The sequence below is a fragment of the Myotis lucifugus genome, unplaced genomic scaffold (genome assembly GCF_000147115.1).
Source record: "Myotis lucifugus unplaced genomic scaffold, Myoluc2.0 scaffold_35, whole genome shotgun sequence".
Classification (NCBI taxonomy): domain Eukaryota; kingdom Metazoa; phylum Chordata; class Mammalia; order Chiroptera; family Vespertilionidae; genus Myotis; species Myotis lucifugus.
In genome coordinates, this window is record NW_005871083.1 from 8,848,799 (window position 1) to 8,873,599 (window position 24,801).

Consider the following 24,801-nt stretch of genomic DNA (forward strand, 5'->3'; position numbering starts at 1 on the left):
ACTACTTGGTGGGTTCACCTGGCATCAAGGTGCCTTGTACTTGGCTTAGGGCTGAGGCTGGGGCCTTGGGAAGCTGGTTTGGATTCCAAGTCACTTCGCTGCGAGAATGCCACCGAGAGCGAGGAGGGGCAAAATTAAGATTAATTTTTTTCCTTCACAAGGGCCTTTTGTGCTCCTGGGAACCTCCCTTTTTGGGGCTGTTTTGGTCAATTAGTGAGATGAGAGGTGACTCTGCTAGAACCCTCCCCCAAACAGTGCGCCTCCTGCAACTCCAGAGCCCACCTGTGCCTGCTCTTACCCGGGGCCCTCCGGCGCCCGCCCCTGGCCAGCTGTCCCACCCCCAAGGCGTGGCCCCCCCGGCCGGTGTGGGGCTGGTAGTCGGAGCCGGGGGCCAACCGGCTTCTTCCTTCCCTCCCTCCCACCCTGGCTCCCGCCGGCCGGCTCGGGACCGCAGCCACGTCTGAAAGCGCCTCATTGTGTGCGCTCCGCTCGCAGCGGGCAGCGCCGAACCGCGCGCAGGCCGCCGGCGGCCGCACAGGTAGCGCCCGGGGCCACGGGGCTGGTGCGGGCGGGGGACCCCGGGTCAGGACGGGTCTGGTCCTTGTAGCGCCAGGACCGCCGCCACCCCAACATCTTATGACGCCTCTCTTTTTTACGGGAACTCCTGCCCTGTTTACAGGTTCCTCCGCCGTGGGTCCCCAGGTGCCGCCAATATCTTGGTATCCGTAAAGCCCCATCCATCCCTGGTATCACCGGGTGCCCCTTAGTAACCTTGGGGTCTCAGCGGAACAAATCAGGCCGTGCGGACTCCCAGGGAAGAGACAGCAGGCTGTGGAGTGGAACTTGGAAGAGACAAGAAGCCTTTACGGAGCCTCGGAAGCTGCGCCAGGTCAGCCAAGGACCCCCAGCTTGGGGGTATGTTGGTTCGGCCCCTCGCCGCGCGGCTGCCCCCACCTTAGGCGGGCTTGGGGCTGAGCCAGTGGCACAGTTGAGGGGGGCGGGCATTAATCTTGCAACTTGGGGGAGCGGGGCTGAAGGGGATGGTTTATCTGAACGCGCAAAGGGCATCGCTGCCCCAGGCACTGGTTTTAAAGTGTCTTCCGGGGCTCCAGCCTCACTCGGCGGCATCACGAGATCAAGGCTGGGGATCCCTCATCTCCTGAAACTTGAGTGTCAAAGGGTGGCTTTCATCTAGATCGCTCTCCAAGGGCTTCTTCCTGGGAACTCCTGAGGAGCAGCAGCTTGGAGAGTGAATTTGGAACCAGATCCAGCTGATTTGAGTCCGGCAGCCCCTGCTTGGGCAACAAGGAGACCTCTCTTGGCCTCCGCATAGGTGCCCAGCATATGGCAACCCTCCTTTTTCCTCCTTCTTGTACCAGAGGCGTGGGCATGGGAAAACTGAGGCCTAAAGAACAGAAAGGCTTTGGCTGCCCTGAAACCATGAGTTAATTAGAATAGTGTGCTGCCCCCTGGCCGGTGTGGCTCGGTTGGTTGAGCGTAGGAGGTCCAGTGCATCAAAAGGTGGTGGGTTCGATTCCCAGTCAGGGCACATACCCAGGTTGCAGGTTCGATCCCGATCGGGGTGCGTGCGGGAGGCCACTGCTCTCTCTCTCTCTCTCTCTCTCTCTCTCTCTCTCAACAATAAGAATAGTGTGCTGCTCAGTGAGCGCTGACTGTGCTAAGATCAGATTGTCCCACTCACTCCTCTGTGGTACCTGCTGTGATAGCCTCTACAAAGGAGTGGACTGAAGCCCAGGGAGCTTAGGGGTGACTTGCTCAGTCACAGGCCTCAGTGGCTGTAGAGGCAGGATCTGAACCCAGTCTGGCTTCAGAAGCCAGGCTTCTGGCCTTTCCTCACTGTTCTGTGTTTTCTATGTACATGTCCTGCCCCTGCCTGGCTTGCCAGGTTCTGTAATTAGGGTGCTAGAGTCACCTGCACCTGGTTAGGCTACTGTCCTTGAGTTTTCCTTGTCAAATCCAAGGATTCCCTTGGATTCATATAGAATATAGTTGTAACCCAAGGTTTGGAACAATCCTGAACAGGTACTTATAAGTGTACTTGGTACTAGATATTGTCCTAAGTACTTTATAAATATTAACTCATTTAATTGTCAAATTAAGCCCATGCTTTGGGTTATACAGGGATGGGCAAAAGTAGGTTTACCGTTCGGAGTATGTGAAACAGTTTATTCTTGTATTATTTATTTGTATTATGTAAACCTACTTTTGCCAACCCTGTTTTATTTCCCCCGTTTTATAGATTAGGGGGGAAAAGGCACAGAGAGATTAAGTAACTTGCCCAACATCACACAGTAGATGATCAAGTGGAGTCACACTATTAACCACTGTGCTACTGCCTCCTTCCTCTAATGAGACAGACCACATCCTGCTTCTATTCTCATAAGGGGAGATAGCAATGCATAAACAAGAGAATTCTGGGTAGTGATAATAGCATTAACAATGGTTTCTCAATATCACCTAATACAGTACTCAGTTCATATTCAAATTTCTCTGGTTGCTTTAAAGATATCTTCTTGCGGTTGCTTGGTTTGGATCAGAATTCAAACAAGGTCCACAACTTGTTATGTGTTTTGAGTTGTTTTCTTCTAAAACAGTCTCTTTTTATGTCATTGACTTGTAAGAATAATTCACTTTTTAAAAATCAATCCATTAAAATAAAAGCTTACAAAAAATAAACCGGAGAACATTACAGATAATCTCTGTAATAAAAGGGCTCAGTCTGCCCTAGCCGGTTTGGCTCAGTGGATACAGCATCGGCCTGCGGACTGAAGGGTCCAGGTTCGATTCCAGTCAAGGGCATGTACCTTGGTTGCGGGCACATCCCTAGTAGGGGATGTGCAGAAGGCAGCTGATCAATGTTTCTCTCTCATCGATGATTCTAACTCTCTATCCCTCTTCCTTCCTCTCTGTAAAAAATCAATAAAATATATTTTTTTAAAAAATGAAAGGGCTCAGTCAACACCTGGGGGAACACAGGGGAATGTGCTAAATGTACACCCCCTACCTCCATTCCGTGCGTGTGTTATTAATGAGAAGAGGTGGTCATGAGAAGGTGGAAGGCCCAGACTGTAGGGCCCTCCAGCTGCCAGGTTCTATGCAAAGTGTACTTTGAGGATCCCCAACGCTCAGAGCTAGGGAAAGGGGTTTATGAGTTATCTGCTCTAAAGTTCCCCCAGGGTGACTCTGAGCTAGGGTACTTGAGGCTCTTTTCCCAGCCTAGTTTGATTTCATTTTCCTCTAGATTCTTGCAGGCAAATCTGTCTCCTCCAGCAACATCTGGGTTGTGTGACTCCAGCCTCCTCGTGCCACACAGTTGCTCATAGCGCAGGCAGAGAGAGGCCAGACGTGCTAGGGCTTGGGGTCAGCCACCTGTTGTGCCACAGCCCAGCCCAGCTCACTGGGCGTGTGAGCCTCCACACTATCACTGCATAGGAGGTAATTCATCCTACTCCCCAGCCTTCTGGGCAGCTGGATACCACATCAGCTGGGAGGTAGTTAGGCAGGCATCTCTCTCCCTGCAGTGGAGGCTGGAGCAGGCAAACTGTACCCATGCTTCCTTAACCAACTAAAAAGAACTGATTTTATGATTCCCAAAGTAATAAAAGTTTATTGTAGACTATCTGGGGAAATGCAGCAAAACACTAATAAGAAAAATCAATACTTATAATCGGGCCATAGAAAATAATCACTAATATTTAGCACGCATCCTTCAGATTTCCTCTTATAAATACACATACTTGTGTAATTATTGGAACAGCTTTATTGAGATATAATACACATACATTAAAGTTCATCCTTTTAAAGTGTACAATTCACTGGCCTATGGTATATTTAGTGTTGTGCATTAATCGCCTCAAGGTTTATCCATGTTGTAGCATGTATCGGTACTTCATTCCGTTTTTTCTCATTCCTTTTTTATTGCCCAATAATATTCAGTTACATGGATACATCACATTTTGTTTATTCGTTCATCAGTTGATGACTATTTGAAATGTTTCCATTCTGGGCCATTAGAATAATGCTACTATGACAGTTCATGAACAAGTTTTTGTGTGGACATGGTTTCAGTTCTCTTGGGTATATATTTTGGAGTGGGGTTGCTACATGGTAACTCTGTTTAAACTTTAGAGGAACTGCCTGTTTTCCACAGCAACTGCACCATCTCCCATTCCTGTCAGCAGTGTATGAGGGTTCCAATTTCTCCTCATTCTCACTAACACTTGATATTATCTACCTTTTTCATTATAGCCATCCTAGTGGGTGAAAGTGGGCTCTCATATTTTTTTCATTAATCCTCACCCGAGAATATATATATTTCCCATTGAATGATTTTTTGAGAGTGCAAGGGGTGGCGGGGAGAGACAGAGAGACACATCGATGTGAGAGAGAGAGACCACAATGATTGGTTGCCTCCTGCACGCACCCCGAACAGAGCCGGGGATTGAGCCTACAACCAATGTACGTGCCCTTGACCAGAATTGAACCCGAAACCCTTCAGTCCACAGGCTGATGCTCTAACCACTGGCTAGGCTCTCATTGTAGTTTTGATTTGCATTTCTCTAGTGACTAAAAATGTCAAGCATCTTTTCATGTGCTTATTATAGGTTAGCTGTACATCTTCTTTGGAGAAATTTCTACTTAAATCTTTTGCCCATTTAAATATCAGGTTGTCTTTTATGTGGAGTTGTAATAGCATTTTATATACTTGTATTTTGGGTCTAAGTCTTTTGTTCTGTTTATGATTTGCAAACATTTTCTCCCATCTGTGGGTGTCCTTTTATTTTATTGATGGTGCCCTTGGATATTCATGGTGTTTTTTTTTAACACAATTGGTATCATACACAATTAACACACTTGGTATGTGTATCTGTGTGTATTTTGTTACTTGTGTTTTTCCACTTGATACTATATAGTTAAAAGCTCTGACCTTAGAGGGTTCAAATTCTGACTCAGCTGCTATGTGTGTGTGGGTCCTCTAGGCAAGGTTCTTAATCTTTCTAAGTCTCAGTTTCTTTGTCTGTAAAATAGGATGAGCATCAGGTCTACTTCATAGGGTTGTTGTGAAGATTAAACCTGAAGATGGTAGAAAGGCTTGGCATACAAGAAGCCCTCAGTGGACGGTATTTACTGGTGGTCCTTGTACCCACTCCGCCATGAGCACTCACCTTCCCCCTCCTGTTTCTCTCTTCCTCCCTCTCTGCTTGATTTTTTCTCTTCTCTCTCCCTCCTTTTGTTTTCTTTCCTTCCCTCCTTTTTAGCTTTCTCCCTAATGAATGGCCAGGCTCTATTAGAGCTGTTTTGCCCCCCGCTGGGGTGGCCCTTGCTACCTAGAGTCCACTGATCCCGCATCCAGAACCCATTTTCTCTGGCCTTTGGGATTCCTGAACAGGGATGGCCTCCAGCTGATGCTGAACTGAGAGAAATCTGAGCCAGGGATTTGTACCTACAATTACATTTCACTCCCTTAGATTCTGTGCCAGGGCTGGGAGAGGCTGGTGACAGGAGATGCTGCTGAGTTAAGGGCAGGCAAAGCTGGGCTGCAAGTCAGCGCTGCCCAGACAGCTAGATTCCTGGGCTCCAGCTCTTTCCTTCCCCTTTCAGGGGGAACTAATATGCTCACTCTCTTGCATAAACTTCCAGGGATACCTTATGTTTATTTAAGCAAAGTAGATTATTATTATTATTTTTAAATCCTCACCCATAGGATATGTTTTCATTTATTTTCTTAGAGAGAGAAACATCAGTGTGAGAGAGAAACATCGACCAGCCGCCTCCTGCACATCTCCTACTGGGGATGTGCCCGCAACCAAGGTACATGCCCTTGACCGGAATCGAACCCACTACCTTTTGGTGCACAGGACGACACTCCAACCAGCTGAGCCACCCAACTAGGGCAAGCTATGTGGATTATTTTGACAAAAATAAATTTTCAAAGACTCTCTGATGAAACAGTTTCAGTAACTTGAGAAAGTGGAAGGTGGTCCTGGGTGTCAGAGTAAAAGAGGGAACTTTTTATTCTTTCTATGGCCTCTTGTGCTTGACTGAAATACATGATTATTTTCATCATCATTATCAATATCATCAAAGACTTGGTGGAACTGGAAGGCAGGGGAGGCCCATAGAGGACAGAGGATGTCTCTTCCTTTTGATTGAGTGGCTCTTGTGCTTGGGTGTTGGGCTGTGTCTGCCAGAGGATGGGACCCCTTTCCTAATTTTTCACAAATAAAACATGAGCCCACGATGCCCTCATCTGTATAGTATTTTGTGCCCCTTCTGTGTGGTACCTTTTCCAAAAATTGAACATATAATAAATATGTGCCTCCCAAATGACTTTTAAACAGGAAAGAATTCATAGGGGAGGGCAGGGGACTTCCAGGATGGGGAACTAGTACACAAAGGCTTAGGAAGGGACCCACCCCTGGACCCTCCACTGGGGGTCGGGCACTTGGATTTAAACCTCTGCTCTGTGCCTTACTGGCTGAGTATTCATTGTCTGAACCCATTGCCTCAATTAAAACAAACAGGGATAATTTCTACCTCTTAGGGGCTCGGGGAGGATAAAATTCCATCATGAAGATAAAAGGACACATCACTGTGCCTGCCTGACATGTTCTTCCTAACTTCGAACCCTGGGTCAGTTGGTAGGTGTGCTGCACATAAGGCTCCTTATGGGGACCTGGACTTCGCTGGGCAGCTTACGTGGCATAGGATGTTTCCACTCCCCTTCCTAGTTCTTGAGTTCCAATAGCAGGATCAGATAGCAGTTCCTGTATTGTGTGAGTCACTTAAGAAGACCTCTGGCTTCCCTGGAGTGCAGGTAACAAGCACCTTGGCCTGTGGTCAAGATCCTTCTCTGCAGGGGAGGATGGGCTGTCCAGGCAGCTGTGCTTGAGCCAACGCATCAGAGTCCTGCACTCCGCAGGGACCGGACAGGCCAGCCGACTGGGATCAGAAAGTGCCAGCAGCGCCCGGCCAGCATGGCTCAGCGGTTGCGCGACAACCTATGAACCAGGAGGTCACAGTTTGATTCCCGGTCAGGCAGCTGATCAAGGATTCTCTCTCATCATTGATGTTTCTATCTCTCTCTCTCCCTCTCCCTTCTTTATATATATATATATATAAAATTTTAAAGTGTATAATTTTAAAATTTATATATATATAAATTTTTATTTTTATTTTTTTAAGAAAGTGCCAGGAGCTTAGCAATGGAAGTCCAGGGTTGGAGTCCTGGTTTCCTGCTGTCTCTTTAAGCCTTGGGGTCCTTTACCTAAAAAACTGAGATCATAATGGCCGCCTGAGGGGCTGCTGAGTTAAATAACAGAGTGGATATAAAGCATCTCACACTTGAGGTGATTTCTGTCAGCACACCCATTGTGAGTTCCCTTCCTCTCCTGCCCCCTGTTCTCTGGGGGAGCACATCCTTAAGGAGAGGAGACAACAAGTGCAGAGCAGATGGGTGGTTACTCTCCATGTCTTCTAGGTTTTCCAGGAGTGGGCATGGGATCCAGGAGGCAGTTCTGGAGTTAGCAGATGGCAGCTGTTGGGCATCCTCCTTCCACTCCTACAGCCTACCAATAAGGGAAAGGCACAGAGATGGGATCTGTTCATGATCTAGACCAGTGGTTCTCAACCTTCTGGCCCTTTAAATACAGTTCCTCATCTTGTGACCCAACCATAAAATTATTTTCGTCGCTACATCATAACTGTAGTGTTGCTACTGTTATGAATCGTAATGTAAATATCTGATATGCAGGATGGTCTTAGGCGACCCCTGTGAAAGAGTTGTTCGACCACCAAAGGGGTCGAGACCCACAGGTTGAAAACCGCTGATCTAGACCACGCATGTCAAACTCAAAGGCTAACATGGGCCAAATAAACAAAGCATGTGGCCCGTGGACCTCGAGTTTGACATGCTTGGTCTAGACCAGGGGTTCTCAACCTTCTGGCCCTTTAAATACAGTTCCTCATGTTGTGACCCAACCATAAAATTATTTTCATTGCTACTTCATAACTGTAATGTTGCTACTGTTATGAATCGTCATGTAAATATCTGATATGCAGGATGGTCTTAGGAGACCCCTGTGAAAGGGTCGTTCGACTGCCAAAGGGTTCGCGACCCATAGGTTGAGAACTGCTGGTCTAGACCCTGGCTTCTCTCAGTGGGGACATGGACAGGGAGGGTGTTATTAGGGAGCAAATACTGTGAAACTAAGGGGGAAACTTCCAGGCCCCTATCTTCCAAAGCACCTCATCCTTGATCATTGCAGGAGCAACAGGTGCAAAGAGGAGAAGACTCGGGAACCTTGGGGTGTGGAAGGCTCAGTGTTCCTTTCTGCAGCACAAGCACGACATTTAAAGATTCACCAAAGGATTCAGGGTGGTTGGGGTGAGAGGTGGGCCTGGGAAGTGTTGGATTCCAAGCAGAGGTGACCTCAGGTGTCTCATCTGGGTGATCTCTCATGGTTCCTCCTCTCCAGACCCAGCTCAACGCAGCAAGAATAATCTGGGGAATAAATATGCCACCTCACCAAGCCCTTTCCTCTTATGCATTTGTACCAGCATTCCTCACAGCAACTGTATGAGGTTAAATGTTATCCCCAATTTACAAAGGAGGAAATTGAGGCTTGGAGAATTCAAGTCATTTGCCCCAGGTCTCATAGCTCCTGAGTGGCATGGGAGGAACTCCAAGCCAGTCCTCTCTCCTGCACTTAGCAGGAGACACAGTCAGTTCACTCATTTGGAAAAATGTATCCAGCACCCGGTCTGAGCCCAGCTGCAGCCAGGGCAGGGCTAGCTCCCGCTGTGGGGCTGCTGCTTTCTCAGAACCTGAGGCCTCTCCAGGCATCCCCCATGGATTTGTGACAGAGGTGGGCAGTTACCCCGCAGTCCCGGGCCATGGTGGGTAACCTCAGCAGGGAAATGGCAAGCAGCCACCAGGCGCCTGACTCCACTCTCACCTCCCAGCTTCTCCAGCTCCATCCTATCTCTCCCTGAACTGGTTTCTTCTGCAAACTCACAGGTTCCAGAAGGACACCCTCCCTCTGGAGTCCAAGCACCCTGCAGCACTTCACTTCCCATGGGTGATGGCAACAGTTGGTGTTCTTTGTCTTCTATTTATTTGTTTACTTTTAATAACAAAAGTTGTATCTGCATGTTAAAAATTTTCAGACAATGCAGAAGCTCAATGTGTAGAAAATACTAGCTATCCATTATGAAGGTTTAGTACATCCCCCCTGCCCCCATGCTCATACCAATACTCCAGGATCAGTATTGTCCCCTTTTTACAGATGGGTAAACTGAATCGTGGAGAGATTAAGTGTTTGGTCCAAGATCACAGGCTAGAAAGTAGCTGAACCAGGATTCAACCTGAGGGAGCCAAATCACCCATCAAGCTGTTCAGCTAAACAACCAAAACGCGTCTCCCTAAACGGAATTCTTAACCAAAAGGCGGGAGTTTTTGTTTTTAAAAATATTTCCTTCAACCCTGCCGGTGTTGCTACGTGGTTGAGCCTTGACCTATGAACCAGGAGGTCAGAATTAGATTCCCAGTCAGGGCTCCATTCCCCAGTAGGGGGCGTGCAGGAGGCAGCCAATCAATGATTCTCTCGTTGATGTTTCTATTTCTCTCTCCGCCCTTCCTCTCTGAAATCAATAAAAATATATATTAAAATATTTCCTTCACCAGATAGGGAGTGAGGGAGGAAGAGAAGAGAATAAAAGAGAAGAGAAGAGGGTTTCCCATAGTATTCTGCCGCTGGCCTTTTGCTCTGCATAGACTATGGCACCTTACCAAGCCCTTTCCTCTTATGTGACACTAGATCATGGCTTAGGTCTTAACGTCACCTTCCTCGGGCTGCTCCCTGCAATCACTGAGCAGAAGTTGGGGTGTGGACAAGGGCGCTGTGAGTCCCTAACTGCGAACCTTCCCTCCCGCAGGCCCCTTGCATGCAGCATGTGGCTGCCACGCATCTCCAGCACCACGGTGACCGCGCTCCTGCTGGCGCAGACCGGCCTCCTGCTCTTCCTGGTCTCCCGGCCCAGGCTGACATCCCCAGCAGATGGCGAGGAACGGGTGCATGTGCTGGTGCTGTCTTCATGGCGCTCCGGCTCATCTTTCGTGGGCCAGCTCTTCAGCCAGCACCCCGATGTCTTCTACCTGATGGAGCCCGCGTGGCACGTGTGGTCCGCCCTGTCGCAGGGCAGCGCGCCGGCGCTGCACATGGCCGTGCGTGACCTGGTGCGGTCCGTCTTCTTGTGTGACATGGATGTGTTCGATGCCTACCTGCCATGGCGTCGCAACCTCTCAGACCTCTTCCAGTGGGCCGTGAGCCGCGCGCTGTGCTCGCCGCCGGCCTGCAGCGCCTTTCCGCGCGGAGCCATCAGCAGCGAGGCCGTGTGCAAGCCGCTGTGCGCGCGGAGGCCCTTCGGTCTGGCCCAGGAAGCCTGCCGCTCCTACAGCCACGTGGTGCTCAAGGAGGTGCGCTTCTTCAACCTGCAGGTGCTCTACCCGCTGCTCACCGACCCAGCTCTCAACCTGCACATCGTGCACCTGGTGCGTGACCCACGGGCGGTGCTGCGCTCACGCGAGCAGACAGCCAAGGCCCTGGCGCGCGACAATGGCATCGTGCTGGGCACAAACGGCACGTGGGTGGAGGCCGACCCAGGCCTGCGCGTGGTGCGGGAGGTGTGCCGCAGCCACGTGCGCATCGCTGAGGCCGCCACCCGCAAGCCGCCGCCCTTCTTGCGTGGCCGCTACCGCCTGGTGCGCTTCGAGGACCTGGCGCGAGCACCGCTGCCCGAGATCCGTGCACTGTACGCCTTCGCGGGCCTTAGCCTCACGCCGCAGCTGGAGGCCTGGATCCACAACATCACGCATGGGCCCGGGCCTGGCGCGCGCCGCGAAGCCTTCAAGACCACGTCCAGGGACGCACTCAACGTCTCCCAGGCCTGGCGCCACGCGCTGTCCTTCACCAAGATCCGCCGGGTGCAGGAGCTGTGTGCTGGCGCGCTGCAGCTGCTGGGATACCGACCCGTGTTTTCCGAGGAAGAGCAGCGTGACCTGGCCCTGGACCTGGTGCTACCGCGCGGCCCGGGCAGCTTCAGCTGGGCATCGTCCACCAATGCGCACCCTGGGCCTTAGCGGAAGGCCGGGTTGTGGCGGTCGCCAGGGCCAGGAGGAAACTGGTGGGGAGAGGGCTGGGGTACACAGGGCGCGGGCCGCTACTGGAGGGGCCGGGAGTTTGGGAATCCTCCCTTGTATTAGGAAAGGACTGTGTCCCCAAACTCCCTGTTTGTTGCCACTTCTTGACTTTCCTTGGAGCCCTTTTTTGCTGCTGGGTTTCCATCGGGCACATTCTTCATAGAAAACAAAGCTTGTGCCCAGCCAGTGTGGCTCAGTGGATTGAGTGTTGTCCCATGCACCAGGAGGTCACAGTTGGATTCCTGGTCAGGGCACATGCCCCGGTTGCCCACTCGATCCCCAGGGGGAGGCATGCAGGAGGCAGCTGGTGATGTTTCTATCTCTCCCTCTCCCTTCTCTCTCTAACATAAACAATAAAAATATTTTTAAAAAGGAAAACAAAGCTTGTGTCCCTACTTCCTCTGGGCACTGGGAATAGTTCAGACAACTTGGCTCCTGCTGAGGGTCTTTCTTTCCCCTTATCTCTCTCCTCCCTTGGGAGAGAAGGTTGGGAAGGTCTGGGAGGCAAGCCAGGTAGAGCGTGTGGTGGAGCAAGAGGTTGGCAGCAGGATCAGTGCCGGTGAATGTAACTAGATCGGGCTTGCTATGAGCTTGGGGTAGGGGGTAGGGAGGGAAGGCTTTGTCTTCCCTTGGTCCTTTCAGGCTGGGCCCTACAGGAGAGCAGAGTAAGATTCCTAACTGCAAACCACAACACCTTGCTCTGGAGCAAAGCCTTGTTAAAAGGATGCTGGGTGTGTAGAGGGCTTAGAACTGAGCTCAGAAAATGACTAAACAGGGGAGGGGGAGCTCACAAACCCGCTAGGAAGGTCAAGGCAGCAGATGTGAGACCACACAAATAGAATACAGCAAATTCCACTGGAGCAGAGAGTTGGTCTGGAAGCTGACGGTTGCCACCAGAACTACGATGCCTCTTACCTCTGGAAATGAGGGAGCAACCCTCACTGTTGCTGTCAGGCACAAGAAGGGGTTCTAGAGGTTGCTAGCCTCTGAGTCTCAGCTGGGGTGTGGTCTTAGATTGGTGAGACCTCAGTTGTGAACCCACATCTATCCTGCAAGTAGGCAAGGCAAGGGGATGTGGCATTTTCTGCTTCTTTCCGTGCAGGAAGCAGTGGTATATTGTCCTTGAAGCTGAGGCTTTGGGACTCCTCATTGTAGGATTCCATCAAGCTATAGGGCTTCAGGCTCCATAAAACCCAGACCTGCCCCTGCTCACAATATTATGGAGAAGGTATTTAAAAACCCGGGTTTATTAATCTGGCTGGTGTGGCTCAGTTGGTTAGGTATCATCCCATGCACCTAAAGGTTGCTGGTTCGATTCCAGGTCAGGGCACATGCCCAGGTTGTGGGCCCCATCCCTGGTAGGGGGTGTGGAGGAGGCAAACTGATCCATCTCTCTCTGTCCCTCCCTCCCTCCTTCTCCCTCTCTCCTTCCACTCTCTCTAAAAGTCAGTAGGAAAAATATCCTTAGGTGAGATTAACAACAAAAATTGAGCTTTTTTTTTTTTTTTTAAGTCTGAGCTTCTTAACTAGTTTGTCTATAGCTTGAAATCAATTACATTATTCTTCCTGAGGACACTCTTCTTTCGGTTCCAATCTGGTTAGGTGGCTGCTAGGACTACTGCACAGAAGTCAGTTTAACCCTCCTGGTTAAATCTACCATTTCTTGTATTGCACATATTTCTCTTTCTTGGTTATCACTCTAACTTCACTGGAGTATATACTCAGCTCCCTTAGAAAGGGCACATGAAACATACATTTTCTGAGTCCTGAAAGTCTAAATGTCTTTTTTTTTTTTTAAACTTCTCAATCCACACTTTGACTGGGGATAGAATTTTAAGTTCAAGATAACATTTCTGCCCTGAACAGTGTGGCTTAGTTCAGTGGTTCCCAAACTTATTTGGCTACCGCCCCCTTTCCAGAAAAAATATTACTCAGCGCCCCCTGGAAATTAATTTTTTTAAAATTTTAATAGCAATTAAACAGAAAGATATATGTATTAATGTTTCTACCTTTTTCGTAAAATATAGTAAAGAAAGGTGTAAATTAGAAACATTGAAGTTTGAAATTATGAAACTATTTATTGAACTCAGAATAGAAAGGTAATACAAAAAAAGTTAAAACAAATGCACCTGTGGCCATCACCGCCCCCCTGGATCGATGCAGCGCCCACCAGGGGGCGGTAGCGCCCACTTTGGGAATCACTGGCTTGGTTGGGCATCGTCATGTGCATGGAAAGGTTGCCGATTGGATTCCCAGTCAGGGCACATGCAGCAGCGGATCCATGTCTGGCTCTCACATGGATGGTTCTCTCTCCCCCTCCCCCTTTTTCTCTCTCTAAAATCAATTTAACATTATTTTTTTAAAAAAGATAACGTTTCCTAATGTAATACATGATTGATTGTTATATTACCTTCAAGTAATTGGTTTCTTCCACTTATGCATTCTGCTAGTCTGGGAAATGTACCAAAAGACAGCATTCTTAAATATTTCATGACTTTTTTATACTTACTATTTTTGTTTTAGAAAAGTTTTTTAAAAATACATTTTTATTGATTTCAGATAGGAAGGGAGAGAGAAACATCAATGAGAGAGAATCATTGTTTGGCTGCCTCCTGCACGCCCCCTAATGGGGGTCAAGCCGGCAACTGGAGCATGTGCCCTTGACTGGAATCCAGCCTGGGATCCTTCAGTCCACAGGCAGATGCTCTATCCACTGAGCCAAACCAGTTAGGGCTAGAAACATTTCTTGATTTGAGGCCAAATCCCAGTTGTAGTGTTGGAGAAATGGTTTTAAAACAGTTTCCAAAACAAATACTTTCAAGAGGGAACTCTAATAAACAATCTTGCTAATAATCTTGAATTAAAAGGAAAATATTACGTATTTTCTACACAATGCTTTTAAATTTAAAGTAAATTAAGTTTTCAAAAAAATCATTTCCCCTCAAAATATTGAAGTTATTGCTGCATTGTCTTCCAGCTTCCTTCACTTTGTTGCTGAACCATCTTTTTTTAATGTTTTTTAAATATATTTTATTGATTTTTACGGAGAGGAAGGGAGAGGGACAGAGAGTTAGAAACATGGATCCGCTGCCTTCTGCACACCTCCTACTGGGGATGTACCCGCAACCAAGATACATGCCCTTGACTGGAATCGAACCTGGGACCCCTCAGTCCGCAGACCGACGCTCTATCCACTGAGACAAACCGGCCAGGGTTGTTGCCCAACCATCTTATCCTCACGGCCAGATCCGTTTTAAATCTACATCTTGGTCATCTGGGACGTATAGAATTCCCCTACTTCCTTATAGGTGGCGCTGCAGACAAGGGCAAAGCGGAGCGCGCCCTGCTGGAGCAGGAGAGACTTTCCACTAGGGGGCGTATTGCGTGGGTACGGTGTCTTGGTGAGCCTCACGCAACGTGAGGGGCGGGAACAACTCTCGCCCCGCCCCCGCCATCTGCGGCGCTCTCTGATTGGAGGAAGGGACCATCACTCGACAGCGCCGTTGGAGTAGGAGGAAGAGGGCCCTGGCCGAAGGTGACGCTGAGGCGGCGGATGAACAGAGAGCAGAGCCGACCGTCAGAGCGAGCTACAGCGACACTGCGGCCGCTCTGCCCCATCCCTCTGCGGTGAATGGCGGCGGGATGGAGCACGAGGGGAGCGGCGGCAGCGAGGGGTCGGCCGGGCTCCTGCAGCAGATCCTCAGCCTGAAGCTTGTTCCGCGAGTGGGCAACGGGACCCTGTGCCCCAACGCCACTTCTCTCTGCACCTTCCCAGGTACCGGCGGGCGCCTACGTGCTGCGCTCCCCGCCGCGGCCGCCCGACGGTGGGCAGGCGCCTTTCCCCACCCCGAATGCAAACTGGGTCCCGCCGCCCCGAGATCTGGGGGCTGTTTTCCTTCTCCAGGGGAGGGTCCCGCTCCCGCTCCCTCGGCCGAGAGCTGGGGGCTCCTGCCGGCCCCTTAGACCGCTCCGTCCCGCCCATCCCGCGCTGGGGGCGAGGTCGGAGGGCGCGGCCGCGGGTGTACCCGTCCATGAAGGGAGCTGGGCCAGCACCCGAACTAGTATTGCTTTTTGGAGTTTCCAGACGCCCGAGTTCAGACTTGAACTCGACAGAGCCCCGGGGGCGGTCATCTCCGCCTTGTTTAGGGCGCAGGATGCGCCTGGCCGCTTCCGTCCGCGCCGGCTGCTCGGCGTTCGCAGCTCGACGCCCAGTCGTCCCGGCCAGACTGAGGGGCAGTCGGAGCTCACACTTCCTTTGTTTCTAGTCCGGTCTCTTCCCTCGTCGCCGGGAGGTTCCCTGCTGATTGCTCGCACCTCCGCCCCACTCCTCCAGCTTCTCTTTCTAGGAATCACTTTCCGAGACTTGTTGCTGAGTCTCCGGCTCTCGTGCTCGACACCGTTGGCACAGCTTCTTTTTAATTACCCAGTCCCTCCTCCCCCCACCCCGGACCTTCTCCCGATGGGAGGGCTTTTCATATTTATAATACAAGATAGCTATCCGCGCTCCGAAAGCCGAGAGAAGTTACTGGGGAAAGGCTCCCAGGGGAGAGCGCAGTGAGTGTGTGGGAGCTTTAAGGGGAAGAAGACTGATGAGAACACTGGCGATGGAAGGCTGAGGTTGGGCTCCCCAGCTAAGCTGATACCGTGACTTAGTAAAGAGAGCGAGAACGGGGCCGGAGACCTGCAGAGGAAGGAGGATTGGGTTACTGACTGTAGTTATAAACAAGGCATCTGTGATTTTTTTTTCATCCACTGGGCAGCGACTGCCAGGCGCCATTCAGTGGACACCGGGGACTTGCCGTGTATTACCTGTCCAGTATCTTCGCGGACAGGTTTGTGGAATAGCCGGTGATGGGACTGATGCAGATGTTAGCTTGACATCATGCCCAAAAGGGCCCGAGGTCACACTGACAGTGATAATATGGCATTCTGGAGACGCTGCCCCCCAAAATGAAAGGTCCATGCAGTCTGGAGGCAGGCACTACAGGACCAGATTAGGTGTTCTCCCCCCACCCCCCTTATTTTCCCAACTCTTTGTTTTGAGAATTTTCAAACCTACTGAAAAATTGAAATAATAGTATAACAAATACCCATATGCCCTTAACTGAGATTTGTTATTCATATTATATTCTTTTTTTTTAATAAATATTTTATTGATTTTTTACAGAGAGGAAGGGAGAGGGATAGAGAGTTAGAAACATCAATGAGCGAGAAACATCGATCAGCTGCCTCCTGCACGCACCCTACTGGGGATATGCCCGCAGCCAAGGTACATGCCTTTGACTGGAATCGAACCCTTGAGTCCGCAGGCCAACGCTCTATCCACTGAGCCAAACCGGTTAGGGCCATATTTAGATTCTTTTGCTTTCTATATATGTGTACACATAACATTTTTACTTTCTGCAGAGCCATTTGAAAGGAAGTTACAGAAATGATGGCACTTGATGCCTAATATGGTAGCATGGATCTCTTATTTATTTTTTAAAATGTGTTTTTATTGACTTTTAGAGGAAGGGAGAGAGAGATAGAAACACTGATGTGAGAGATTATAGATCTTTTAGAACAAGGACATTTTATGTCATAGCCAAAAAAAATTATATATCTCACCCAAGAAATTTGACATTGATAGAATATTACCTAATGTATGGACCTTATTTAAATTTCCCCAGTTGTCTGAAGAATATTGTTTGTAGTTGTTTTCCTTTTTAAAAAAAAATTATTGATTTTTTACAGAGAGGAAGGGAGAGAGGGCGAGGGATAGAGAGTTAGAAACATCGATTCAGCTGCCTCCTGCACACTCCCTACTGGGGATGTACCCGCAACCAAGGTACATGCCCTTGACCGGAATCGAACCTGGGACCCGTTAGTCCACAGGCCGACGCTCTATCCACTGAGCCAAACCAGTTAGGGCATTTTTTTCCTTTTTTTTTTTTAAAAAAAAAATAGGATTTAGTCAAGGATCACACATTGCATTTAGTTGTCATGTCTCTTGAGTCTGGTTGAATCTCGAACAGTTCCTTCATCTTTGTTTCAGTTTCTTGAGATGGACATTTTTGAGGAGTCCAGGCTAATTGTGTCTCAGTTTTTCCCACAGTCTAAATTTATCTAATTGTTTCTTCATCGTTACATTCAGATTTTTGGTCAGCCTACGACCTCACAGATGATGTTATCCACTTTCCAGTGCATCATATCAGGAGACATTTAACGTCTGGTGAAACAGTGTTTATCAGATCTCTCCACTGTAAGGGTACCTTAATCCCTTGATCCTTTTTTTTGTTGTTAATTCTTACCCAAGGATATTTTTCCATTAATTTTTAGAGAGAGTGGAAGGGACAGAGGGAGAGAGAGAGACATAGACATCGATTGGTTGCCTCCTGCACACCCATCTGGGATGGAACCTGCAACCCTTTGGTGTGAGGGGCAACACTATAACCACTGAGAAACACTGCCGGGCGAACTTTAATTATTTTTTAAATATATTTTTATTGATTTCAGAGAGGAAGGGAGAGGGAGAGGATGATAGAAACATCAATGATGAGAGAGTATCATCGATCAGCTGCCTCTTGCACGCCCCCCAATGGGGATCAAGTGTGCAACCTAGGCATGTGCCCTGACATGAAATAGAACTGTGACCTCCTGGTTCATAGGTTGATGCTCAACCACTGAGCCATGCTGGCCGGGCCATTTTAAAATTAATACATCATGTGAGGTGATACTTTGAAATTGCAAATTTGCTGTGCAGTCTGTCGGGCTTTTAGTTGCCTTTTCTTTCTTTGAGAAAATATTGAGATGACTAGATTTGGGACAGCACTTTTTTTAAAATATATTTTATTGATTTTTTTACAGAGAAGAAGGGAGAGGGATAGAGAGTTAGAAACATCAATGAGAGAGAAACATCGATCAGCCGCCTCCTGCACACCTCCTACTGGGGATGTGCCCGCAACCAAGGTATATGCCCTTGACCGGAATCGAACCTGGGACCTTTCAGTCCGCAGGCTGACGCTCTATCCACTGAGCCAAACTGGTCAGGGCTGGGACAACACTTTTAACATTACCTCACATTAGAGAATCTGTAGCTATTGGAATTGTTTTGCTTTCAGAAATTGTTCTGAGATATACAGAGAGAGAAACATCCTGCACATGTCCCCACCAGGGCCAGGAATTGAGCCTGCAACCCGGGCATATGCCCCTGACCAGAATCAAACCCGGATCCTTCAGTCCACAGGCTGATGTTCTGTCCACTGAGCCAAACTGGCTAGGGCAGAAAGTGAACTTTTAAAAAGTAGGAGATGCCTGTACACATTTAGCAAAGTGCAGGCTCTGGGCTGGGGGTGTTCACATGCATGTACCTCAAGTTGATCAGAATGTGATAAGCAATTACTTAACCTCCCTGCTATATCTCATTTTTAGTTGGAATGATGGATACAATAGGTGCATGAAGTTTGAGCTTGCTGACAGTGAATTTCATTTGTTGACCTGGATCTGAAATAGTTCCTATTTTGGCCCCACTGAAAAGGTTACTTGTATTTTATGCTAACTCAATATGGCAAAATCATTGCTCTGAAATATTCTGTGGTTTTATCAGGAAGTTTTGAATTTATTTTTTTTAAACCTGAATTTGCAATTTAACCATTTAGGTTTCTGCCTAACCCTTCCTTACCCTGAGTTGTTGAGATTTCTTTTGTTGTTGCCTTTTTAAAAAAATCTGAATGCCAAGAAAGGCAGACCTTTTCTTTATATCAAGAATGACATTAGCTTTCTGAACACATGAATTTCATTAAAATCAATGTCAAAGTGTATCTTGTGATAATTAAACTAAAATTGACTAATGTTGGGTTGTTGGAGTGCTGGGATCAAAAATGGGCCACACTTGGAGCAGTTATTTATTCATGTATTCAAAAAATATTTACTCGGTGCCTGTAGCATGCCTATTGTTTTTTAGGCACCAAGTACAGATGTGATAGTGAACAAAACAAAGGAGCTTTTATACTAGGGGGTGAGAGAAAAGAAATAAAATGTAAATGTGTGAAAAGGAGCAGCTGGTGGTGAATATGAGGCAGGGTAGGGGGATAGTAAGTGTCGGGTCTTGTGTGTCCAAGTGGAACCTTATTTTACATAAGGTTGGAAGCCCTTCTGATAATGCCATGGAACCAAAGTCTGAGGAAGTGAGCCCCAGGGCTGTTTCGAGAAGAGTATTCTGGTGAGGGCACAGCAGGTTCAGAGACCCTGGAATGGGAGCTTACTTCAGAAACATAAAGGAGACCAACCCAACACTCGGTAAAGCAGCAGGGGCGGGGAGGTCACATCCCAGGGACTATACTGGAGGGTTTTGAGCAGAGGAGGGACCTGACTTGCTGTTGTTTTAAGTGTACAATTCAGTGATTTTTAGTATATTTCCAGAGTTTGCAGCCATCACCACAAGGAACTAGAGAGTATTTGTATCACCTCAACAAGAAACCTCGTACCCATTACCACTGACTTTCTGTCGTCGTGTGGAGAATAGATGGAAGGCCAGATCAGGACAGACAAGATCTAGCCTTGCTAGAACCAAGACCATTGGGGTGAGGCAGGCCAGGGAGATACTCAGGACTCAGGAGTGAGGGGAGAGTCTGTCAGTAGTGTCAGGTGAGGGGTGGCAGCCTGCAGTTGGTAGTCCTGGTGGGCAAGTCATCATTGTTAGGGAGGAGTGGAGGAGTATCTAGGAAAAACGCACTGTTGTCCTTTACTCTCACACTACTACCATACTCACAACACTCTGACACTAGAGGTGTGGGTTTTCCACATCAGGCAATTCTGTGACATCAGTTGGGTGCCACTACAATTCAATTCAGTTCTGACCCTGTCTACCTGGAGTTAGCATCAGATCCCACAGGTTAAGGGCTCGTTCCACAAGGCTGCCTCCACCCCCCACTTTCAGACCCAATCAAAAGTCCAGGTTATTGTGTGTGCTTCTGACCGACTAGCTATAAAACAGAGGTCCCTAACGCCCCTTCCATGGTTTGATTAATTTTCTAGAGCAGCTCACAGAACTTAGAAAAAGTTTACTGCTAGATGACTAGTTTATTACAAAGGATATTAAAGGGTACAAATGAACGCCAGATGAAGGAGATACACAGGGTGAGATCTGGAAGGAGCTTTTGTTCCTGTGGATTTGGAGTGGGCCATCCACCCAGCATGGAGATGTCTTTTCCAACCTAGAAGTTCTCTGAACTCTGCACTTGGGCTTTTTATGGAGGCTCCATCACATAGGCACGATCGATTATTAACTCCACTTCCAGCCCCTCACTCCACTTCCAGCCCCTCTTCCCTCTCCAAAGAATGGGGGTGGGGTGGAGCTGCATGTTCCAAGCTTATAATCGAGGCTTTCTGGTCACCAGCCCCCATCCAGGAGCCCACCAAGAGTTACCTTAGGAGAACAAAAGACGATTCTGGAAATTCCAAGAGATTTAGGAGCTGTGTCAGGAACCAGGGGTGAAGACCAATATGTATGTATGTATTATTTCACTAGGGAACAGATGGTCCCCTGGCAGGTCAGTGGGACTCAGTAAGAGAGGGGTCTCACAGTGAGCATGTGGAGAGTTTCGGGCTTTGGGCAATTAGCATCAGTGCAGTCCAGCATCAGAGTTGTAGGACAGGGCAGAACTACAGTTCCTGGGAAGACTTATGTGGTCTACTTAGAACCCCAGCTTCAGAGGACCTGGCTGTGTTCAGACAGTGTGACCTGGAACATAAGGTAGAGTGGGGCCAGCTGAAAGGATGGCCAAGTTGCTGAGCCTCACTGCCCACTTGGCTTAGGTTTCTTTCATTTCTGCTCATCGGGTCCAGGTGGCCTTGAGACCTTCCTTGGAATTTAGGTGACTCGGTTGTAGATGTTATAGGGCCAGGGAGCCAGCCATTACAAACCCCTTTAGTTAATAAAGAACTCAACTAAAGGATTCTACAATCTATGTGGCTTTTCTCTTTAACTAAAATGTCTGTTTGAAAAATAGATTTTGTTTGCCCTGGCCTGTGTGGCTCCATTGGTTGGGTGTCATCCCGTGCACATGCCTGGTTGCAGGTTCAGTCGATCCCCAGTAGGGGGAATACAGGAGGCATCCGATCAACATTGCTGTTTCTCCTCTCTAAAAATCAACTTAAAAAATCTTTTTTAAAAAAGAAAAATAGATAATAAGTTCCCTGTAGGTAGAAATCTTTGTCTTTTTATGTTGTTTTTCTTTTCACTGAAGTGCCTGGCATATAGAATGGGCTAAATAAATATCTGTTGAATGAATGAACTCTTAGTTTGTTGCCACTGTAACAACTTATTCCAAATTTAGTGTCTTAAAACAACACAGACTTATCATTTTATAGTTCTGGAGATCAGAAGTCCAAAATAGGTCAGCAGTTCTGTGTTCCTTTAAAGGCTCTAGGAAGAATTGGTTTCCTTGCTTTCAGCTTCTAGAGGTCACCTGCATTCCTTGGCTCTTGGCCTCTTCCTCCATCTTTAAAGCCAGTAGCATCTTCGGATCTCTCTGACTCTGACTTTCCTGCTTTCCTCTTATGGGGACCCTTGTGATTACATTAGGCCCACTTGGAAAATCCAGGCTAATCTCTCAAGATGCTTAATCTAATCATACTTGCAAACCCCCTTTTGCCACACACTCACAAGCTCTGGGGATAAATATGTAGACATCTTTGGGGCCCATTTGTCACCAGTGCTTAATCTGATTTCCCCTTATAATCTTTTATTACAGACTATTTGATTTATACTTCAGCATCAGGAAGTGATGTGACTTTAGCTGCCAAAATAAACAAAGCTGATGATAATGCACTTGATTTAAACTGTGAACAAGGAAATACTGAGCTATATATAGACAAAGATTTTTGAGTGTGTTGAGCCAGGGAAATAAAAAGTACTGTATGATAATCAATAAGTAGCTATTAAAGAGAGAGCAAATTAAGGTGCAGTAGATTAAAGGGAAATCACTTAGTGTGGTTTTTTTTTTAAAGTATTTCATTGATTGGGGTTTGCCTTTGCTATTAGAGTCTTATAATCCATCCATCTGAAAAGTGTTTTCTAAACTACTACTCATCTAATATAATAAAGCCGTTTTTTCTGCATACAGTGATTTAAGTGGCACTATATAAAACATGCAGGCACTGAGGTAGCTAATGGATGTAGCCCAAGGATGCAGGAGAGTGCAGCATGCTTCCCCCTCAGAAACCCGGAGGTGCTGACCTGCTATGCCAGACCTTGTTTGCCAAAAGGCCTTGCAGCTTTTAGGAAAATTGAGGTGTGGTTTGGTAGTCTAGCAGGTCCCCTTGGGCAAGTCTTGTGCTCCAGAGTGAGACCAGGTGAATGTTGCTGTGTGAGTCTGCTCAGGCTGCTGTTACAAAATACCATAGACTGAGTGGCTTAAATAACAGACATTTATTTTCTCACAACTCTGGAGGCTGGAAGTCTGAGAACAGGGTGCCAGCATGGTTGTGTTATGGTTGGGGCCCTCTTGGGTCACCTTCTTGCCGTGTCCTCACATGGCAGGGAGAGAGAGGGGGGTGGGGGGAGGCTACAGTACTATTGAATTAGAGCTTCAGTATATGAATTTTGATGGAACACGTTCAGCCCATAGCAGTTGGGTAGCACACCTAAGTGTCCAGACCCACTTTTATGGACGTTAACTTAGAGTGTCTCTGGCAAATCTAGGCTTCCCCTCCAAGTCCACTATGTGGCAGCCAGTAAGAAGCCAGGTGCCAGCAGCCTGAGTTGCGGCAGAAAGCAGTGCTTATCTCTAAAACTTGGGGAGCTCCAACAGGGCCCAAGAGCAGTGTCAGGTCAGTGGTGGCAGCCAGCAGCCAGCATGGCAACTGCTCTGCATCTTGGAGGCAGATTTGCAATCCCATTTGTCCACCCCGGGGCGGTGGTATTCCTCGTGCCTTCACATAACTTAGTTGGCACATTGGGTGGTGGTATGGAGGTCAGAGTCTGGTAAGGACTGTGGGATCTAAGATGGGGTTAACTGCTCTGGAAGGGAATTGCATCATACTGTACTGTATCTTGGGGATGAGCTAGTGGTGGGGTGGCATACAAGGGGGCCTTAGGCTGGGGGCCAGACTGCTCTCACTAAGCCAGGGTGCAGCAGAAGCTGCCCAGGCAGGAGGGATTTGTGGGTGTCAGAGCTCTAGTGGGTGCACTTTTATTGGGGAGGAGCAGTATCTGGACACCAGACATTGAAACATCTGGAACTGCTGCCAAGAAGAGAGGGCCAGTCTCCTGGGCAGTGGAAGCAAGAAGAGCTCCCGGCCCAAGGCTGGAAAAGCTATAGTAGTGTAGGTTTGTTTCCGAAGAGGACACAACTCAAAGAGGATTCGGAATCCTGCCTGCAATTTCTGATCAACACTGTTGACTGGAAAGGTTTTTTTCTTTGTAGAGGAAGGACAGTAGTTAGTAAATATATTTTTTATTACATATATGTTATTTTTATGTTATATATTTAATTTTTAAAGTTGGGACACAAGTATTTAATTACTTTATATTCCATATTGCATGATTTAACGTCTTTTAACAGAATTTGCAAAAAAACCATCAATTCAAATACAAGTAGACCAGTTTCAACAGTTTTATAAAACAACTAGTGACCCGGTGCACGGATTCATGCACATTGAGAGGAAAATAATTAGAAGAAATATTTTAATATTGCTATTCGCCCTTTCTCTGTAATAGAAGTGTCAGAGATGAAAGAAAATTAGTAAAATGTACATGAAATGTTTGCACCTGGCTATAAAGCAAATTGGGTTCCTGGGCTGAAGAAACTCCAAGGAGGCTAGTCACTAGGGAGAGAAAGCCGGGCATTGCTATGCGATATCATTACCTGGTACCCACATCAACCATTTCCGGGCTGGGCTGGGCTGGGCTGGGCTGGGCTGTGGGCCGCATTTTGCGCAATGGGGGCTTGGCAGAGTTGGCTGCGATTTGGTGAGGTGGTGGCGGGGCCTGTGTCCCACTTGGGGGAAGACGAGTGTTGCTTTGTCGTTGCCAGGTCCATGGTGTCGTTTATTTTTAAATGGCCAGTGTGCCTCATGGCAGCTCCTTTGTTGCGCGTTTGCCCCCTAGTGGTCATCACGCGTCATAGGTACCTGTCAGATGGATGAACACCTAGCCTTTTATATATATAGACTAGAGGCCCGGTGCACAAAAATTTGTGCACTCGGGGGGGAAGGGGGGTCCCTCAGCCCGGCCTGTGCCCTCTCGCAGTCTGGGACCCCTCAGGAGATAACGACCTGCTGGCTTAGGCCTGCTCCTGGGTGGCAGAGGGCAGGCCCAATCCCTAGGTGCAGCCCCTGGTCGGGCTCAGAGCAGGGCTGATTGGGGAGTTGGGGCGCCGCCCCCTGTCATGCACAGAGCAGGGTGGATTGGGAGGTTGCGATGCCACCCTCAGTCACACTCAGGGTAGGGCTGATTGGGGGGTTGGGGCACCACCCCCTATCACACTCAAGGCAGGGTCAATGGGGAGGTTGCGGCGCCACCCCCTGTGATGCACAGAGCAGGGCCAATCAGGGGGTTGGGGCGCTGCCCCCTGTCACTCACAGAGCAGGGCCAATCA

At 48.3% G+C, this 24,801-nt stretch overlaps 2 protein-coding genes across 6 annotated transcripts in view; both read left to right on the forward strand.

Annotated features, from left to right (window-relative positions):
• Positions 1–362: 362 nt before the first annotated feature.
• Positions 363–11,417, forward strand: LOC102429675 (carbohydrate sulfotransferase 6). Its single transcript, XM_014454349.2, has 3 exons — positions 363–538; positions 680–889; positions 9,958–11,417. The coding sequence occupies exon 3, from the start codon at positions 9,974–9,976 to the stop codon at positions 11,159–11,161; it is 1,188 nt and encodes a 395-aa protein (XP_014309835.1). The 5' UTR covers positions 363–538; positions 680–889; positions 9,958–9,973; the 3' UTR covers positions 11,162–11,417.
• Positions 11,418–14,738: 3,321 nt separating this feature from the next.
• The window catches only part of TMEM170A (transmembrane protein 170A), a 19,455-nt gene continuing 9,392 nt past the window's right edge, over positions 14,739–24,801 (forward strand). For 3 of the 5 annotated variants that reach the window (XR_001347896.2, XM_014454351.2, XM_006087072.3), the window contains exons 1-2: positions 14,739–14,996; positions 15,982–16,053. Coding sequence is in view for 4 of the 5 variants with exons in the window: in XM_014454351.2 (XP_014309837.1) it covers positions 14,864–14,996; positions 15,982–16,053 (205 nt within the window). In the remaining variant the exon portion in view is untranslated. The remainder of the gene's footprint in view (positions 14,997–15,981; positions 16,054–24,801) is intronic. The other 2 variants (XM_006087073.3, XM_006087074.3) reach the window with 1 other exon arrangement.

Bases quoted from the DNA above. Each gene is read 5' to 3' on its own strand.
- LOC102429675 (XM_014454349.2), top strand. From the start codon at position 9,974: ATGTGGCTGCCACGCATCTCCAGCACCACGGTGACCGCGCTCCTGCTG.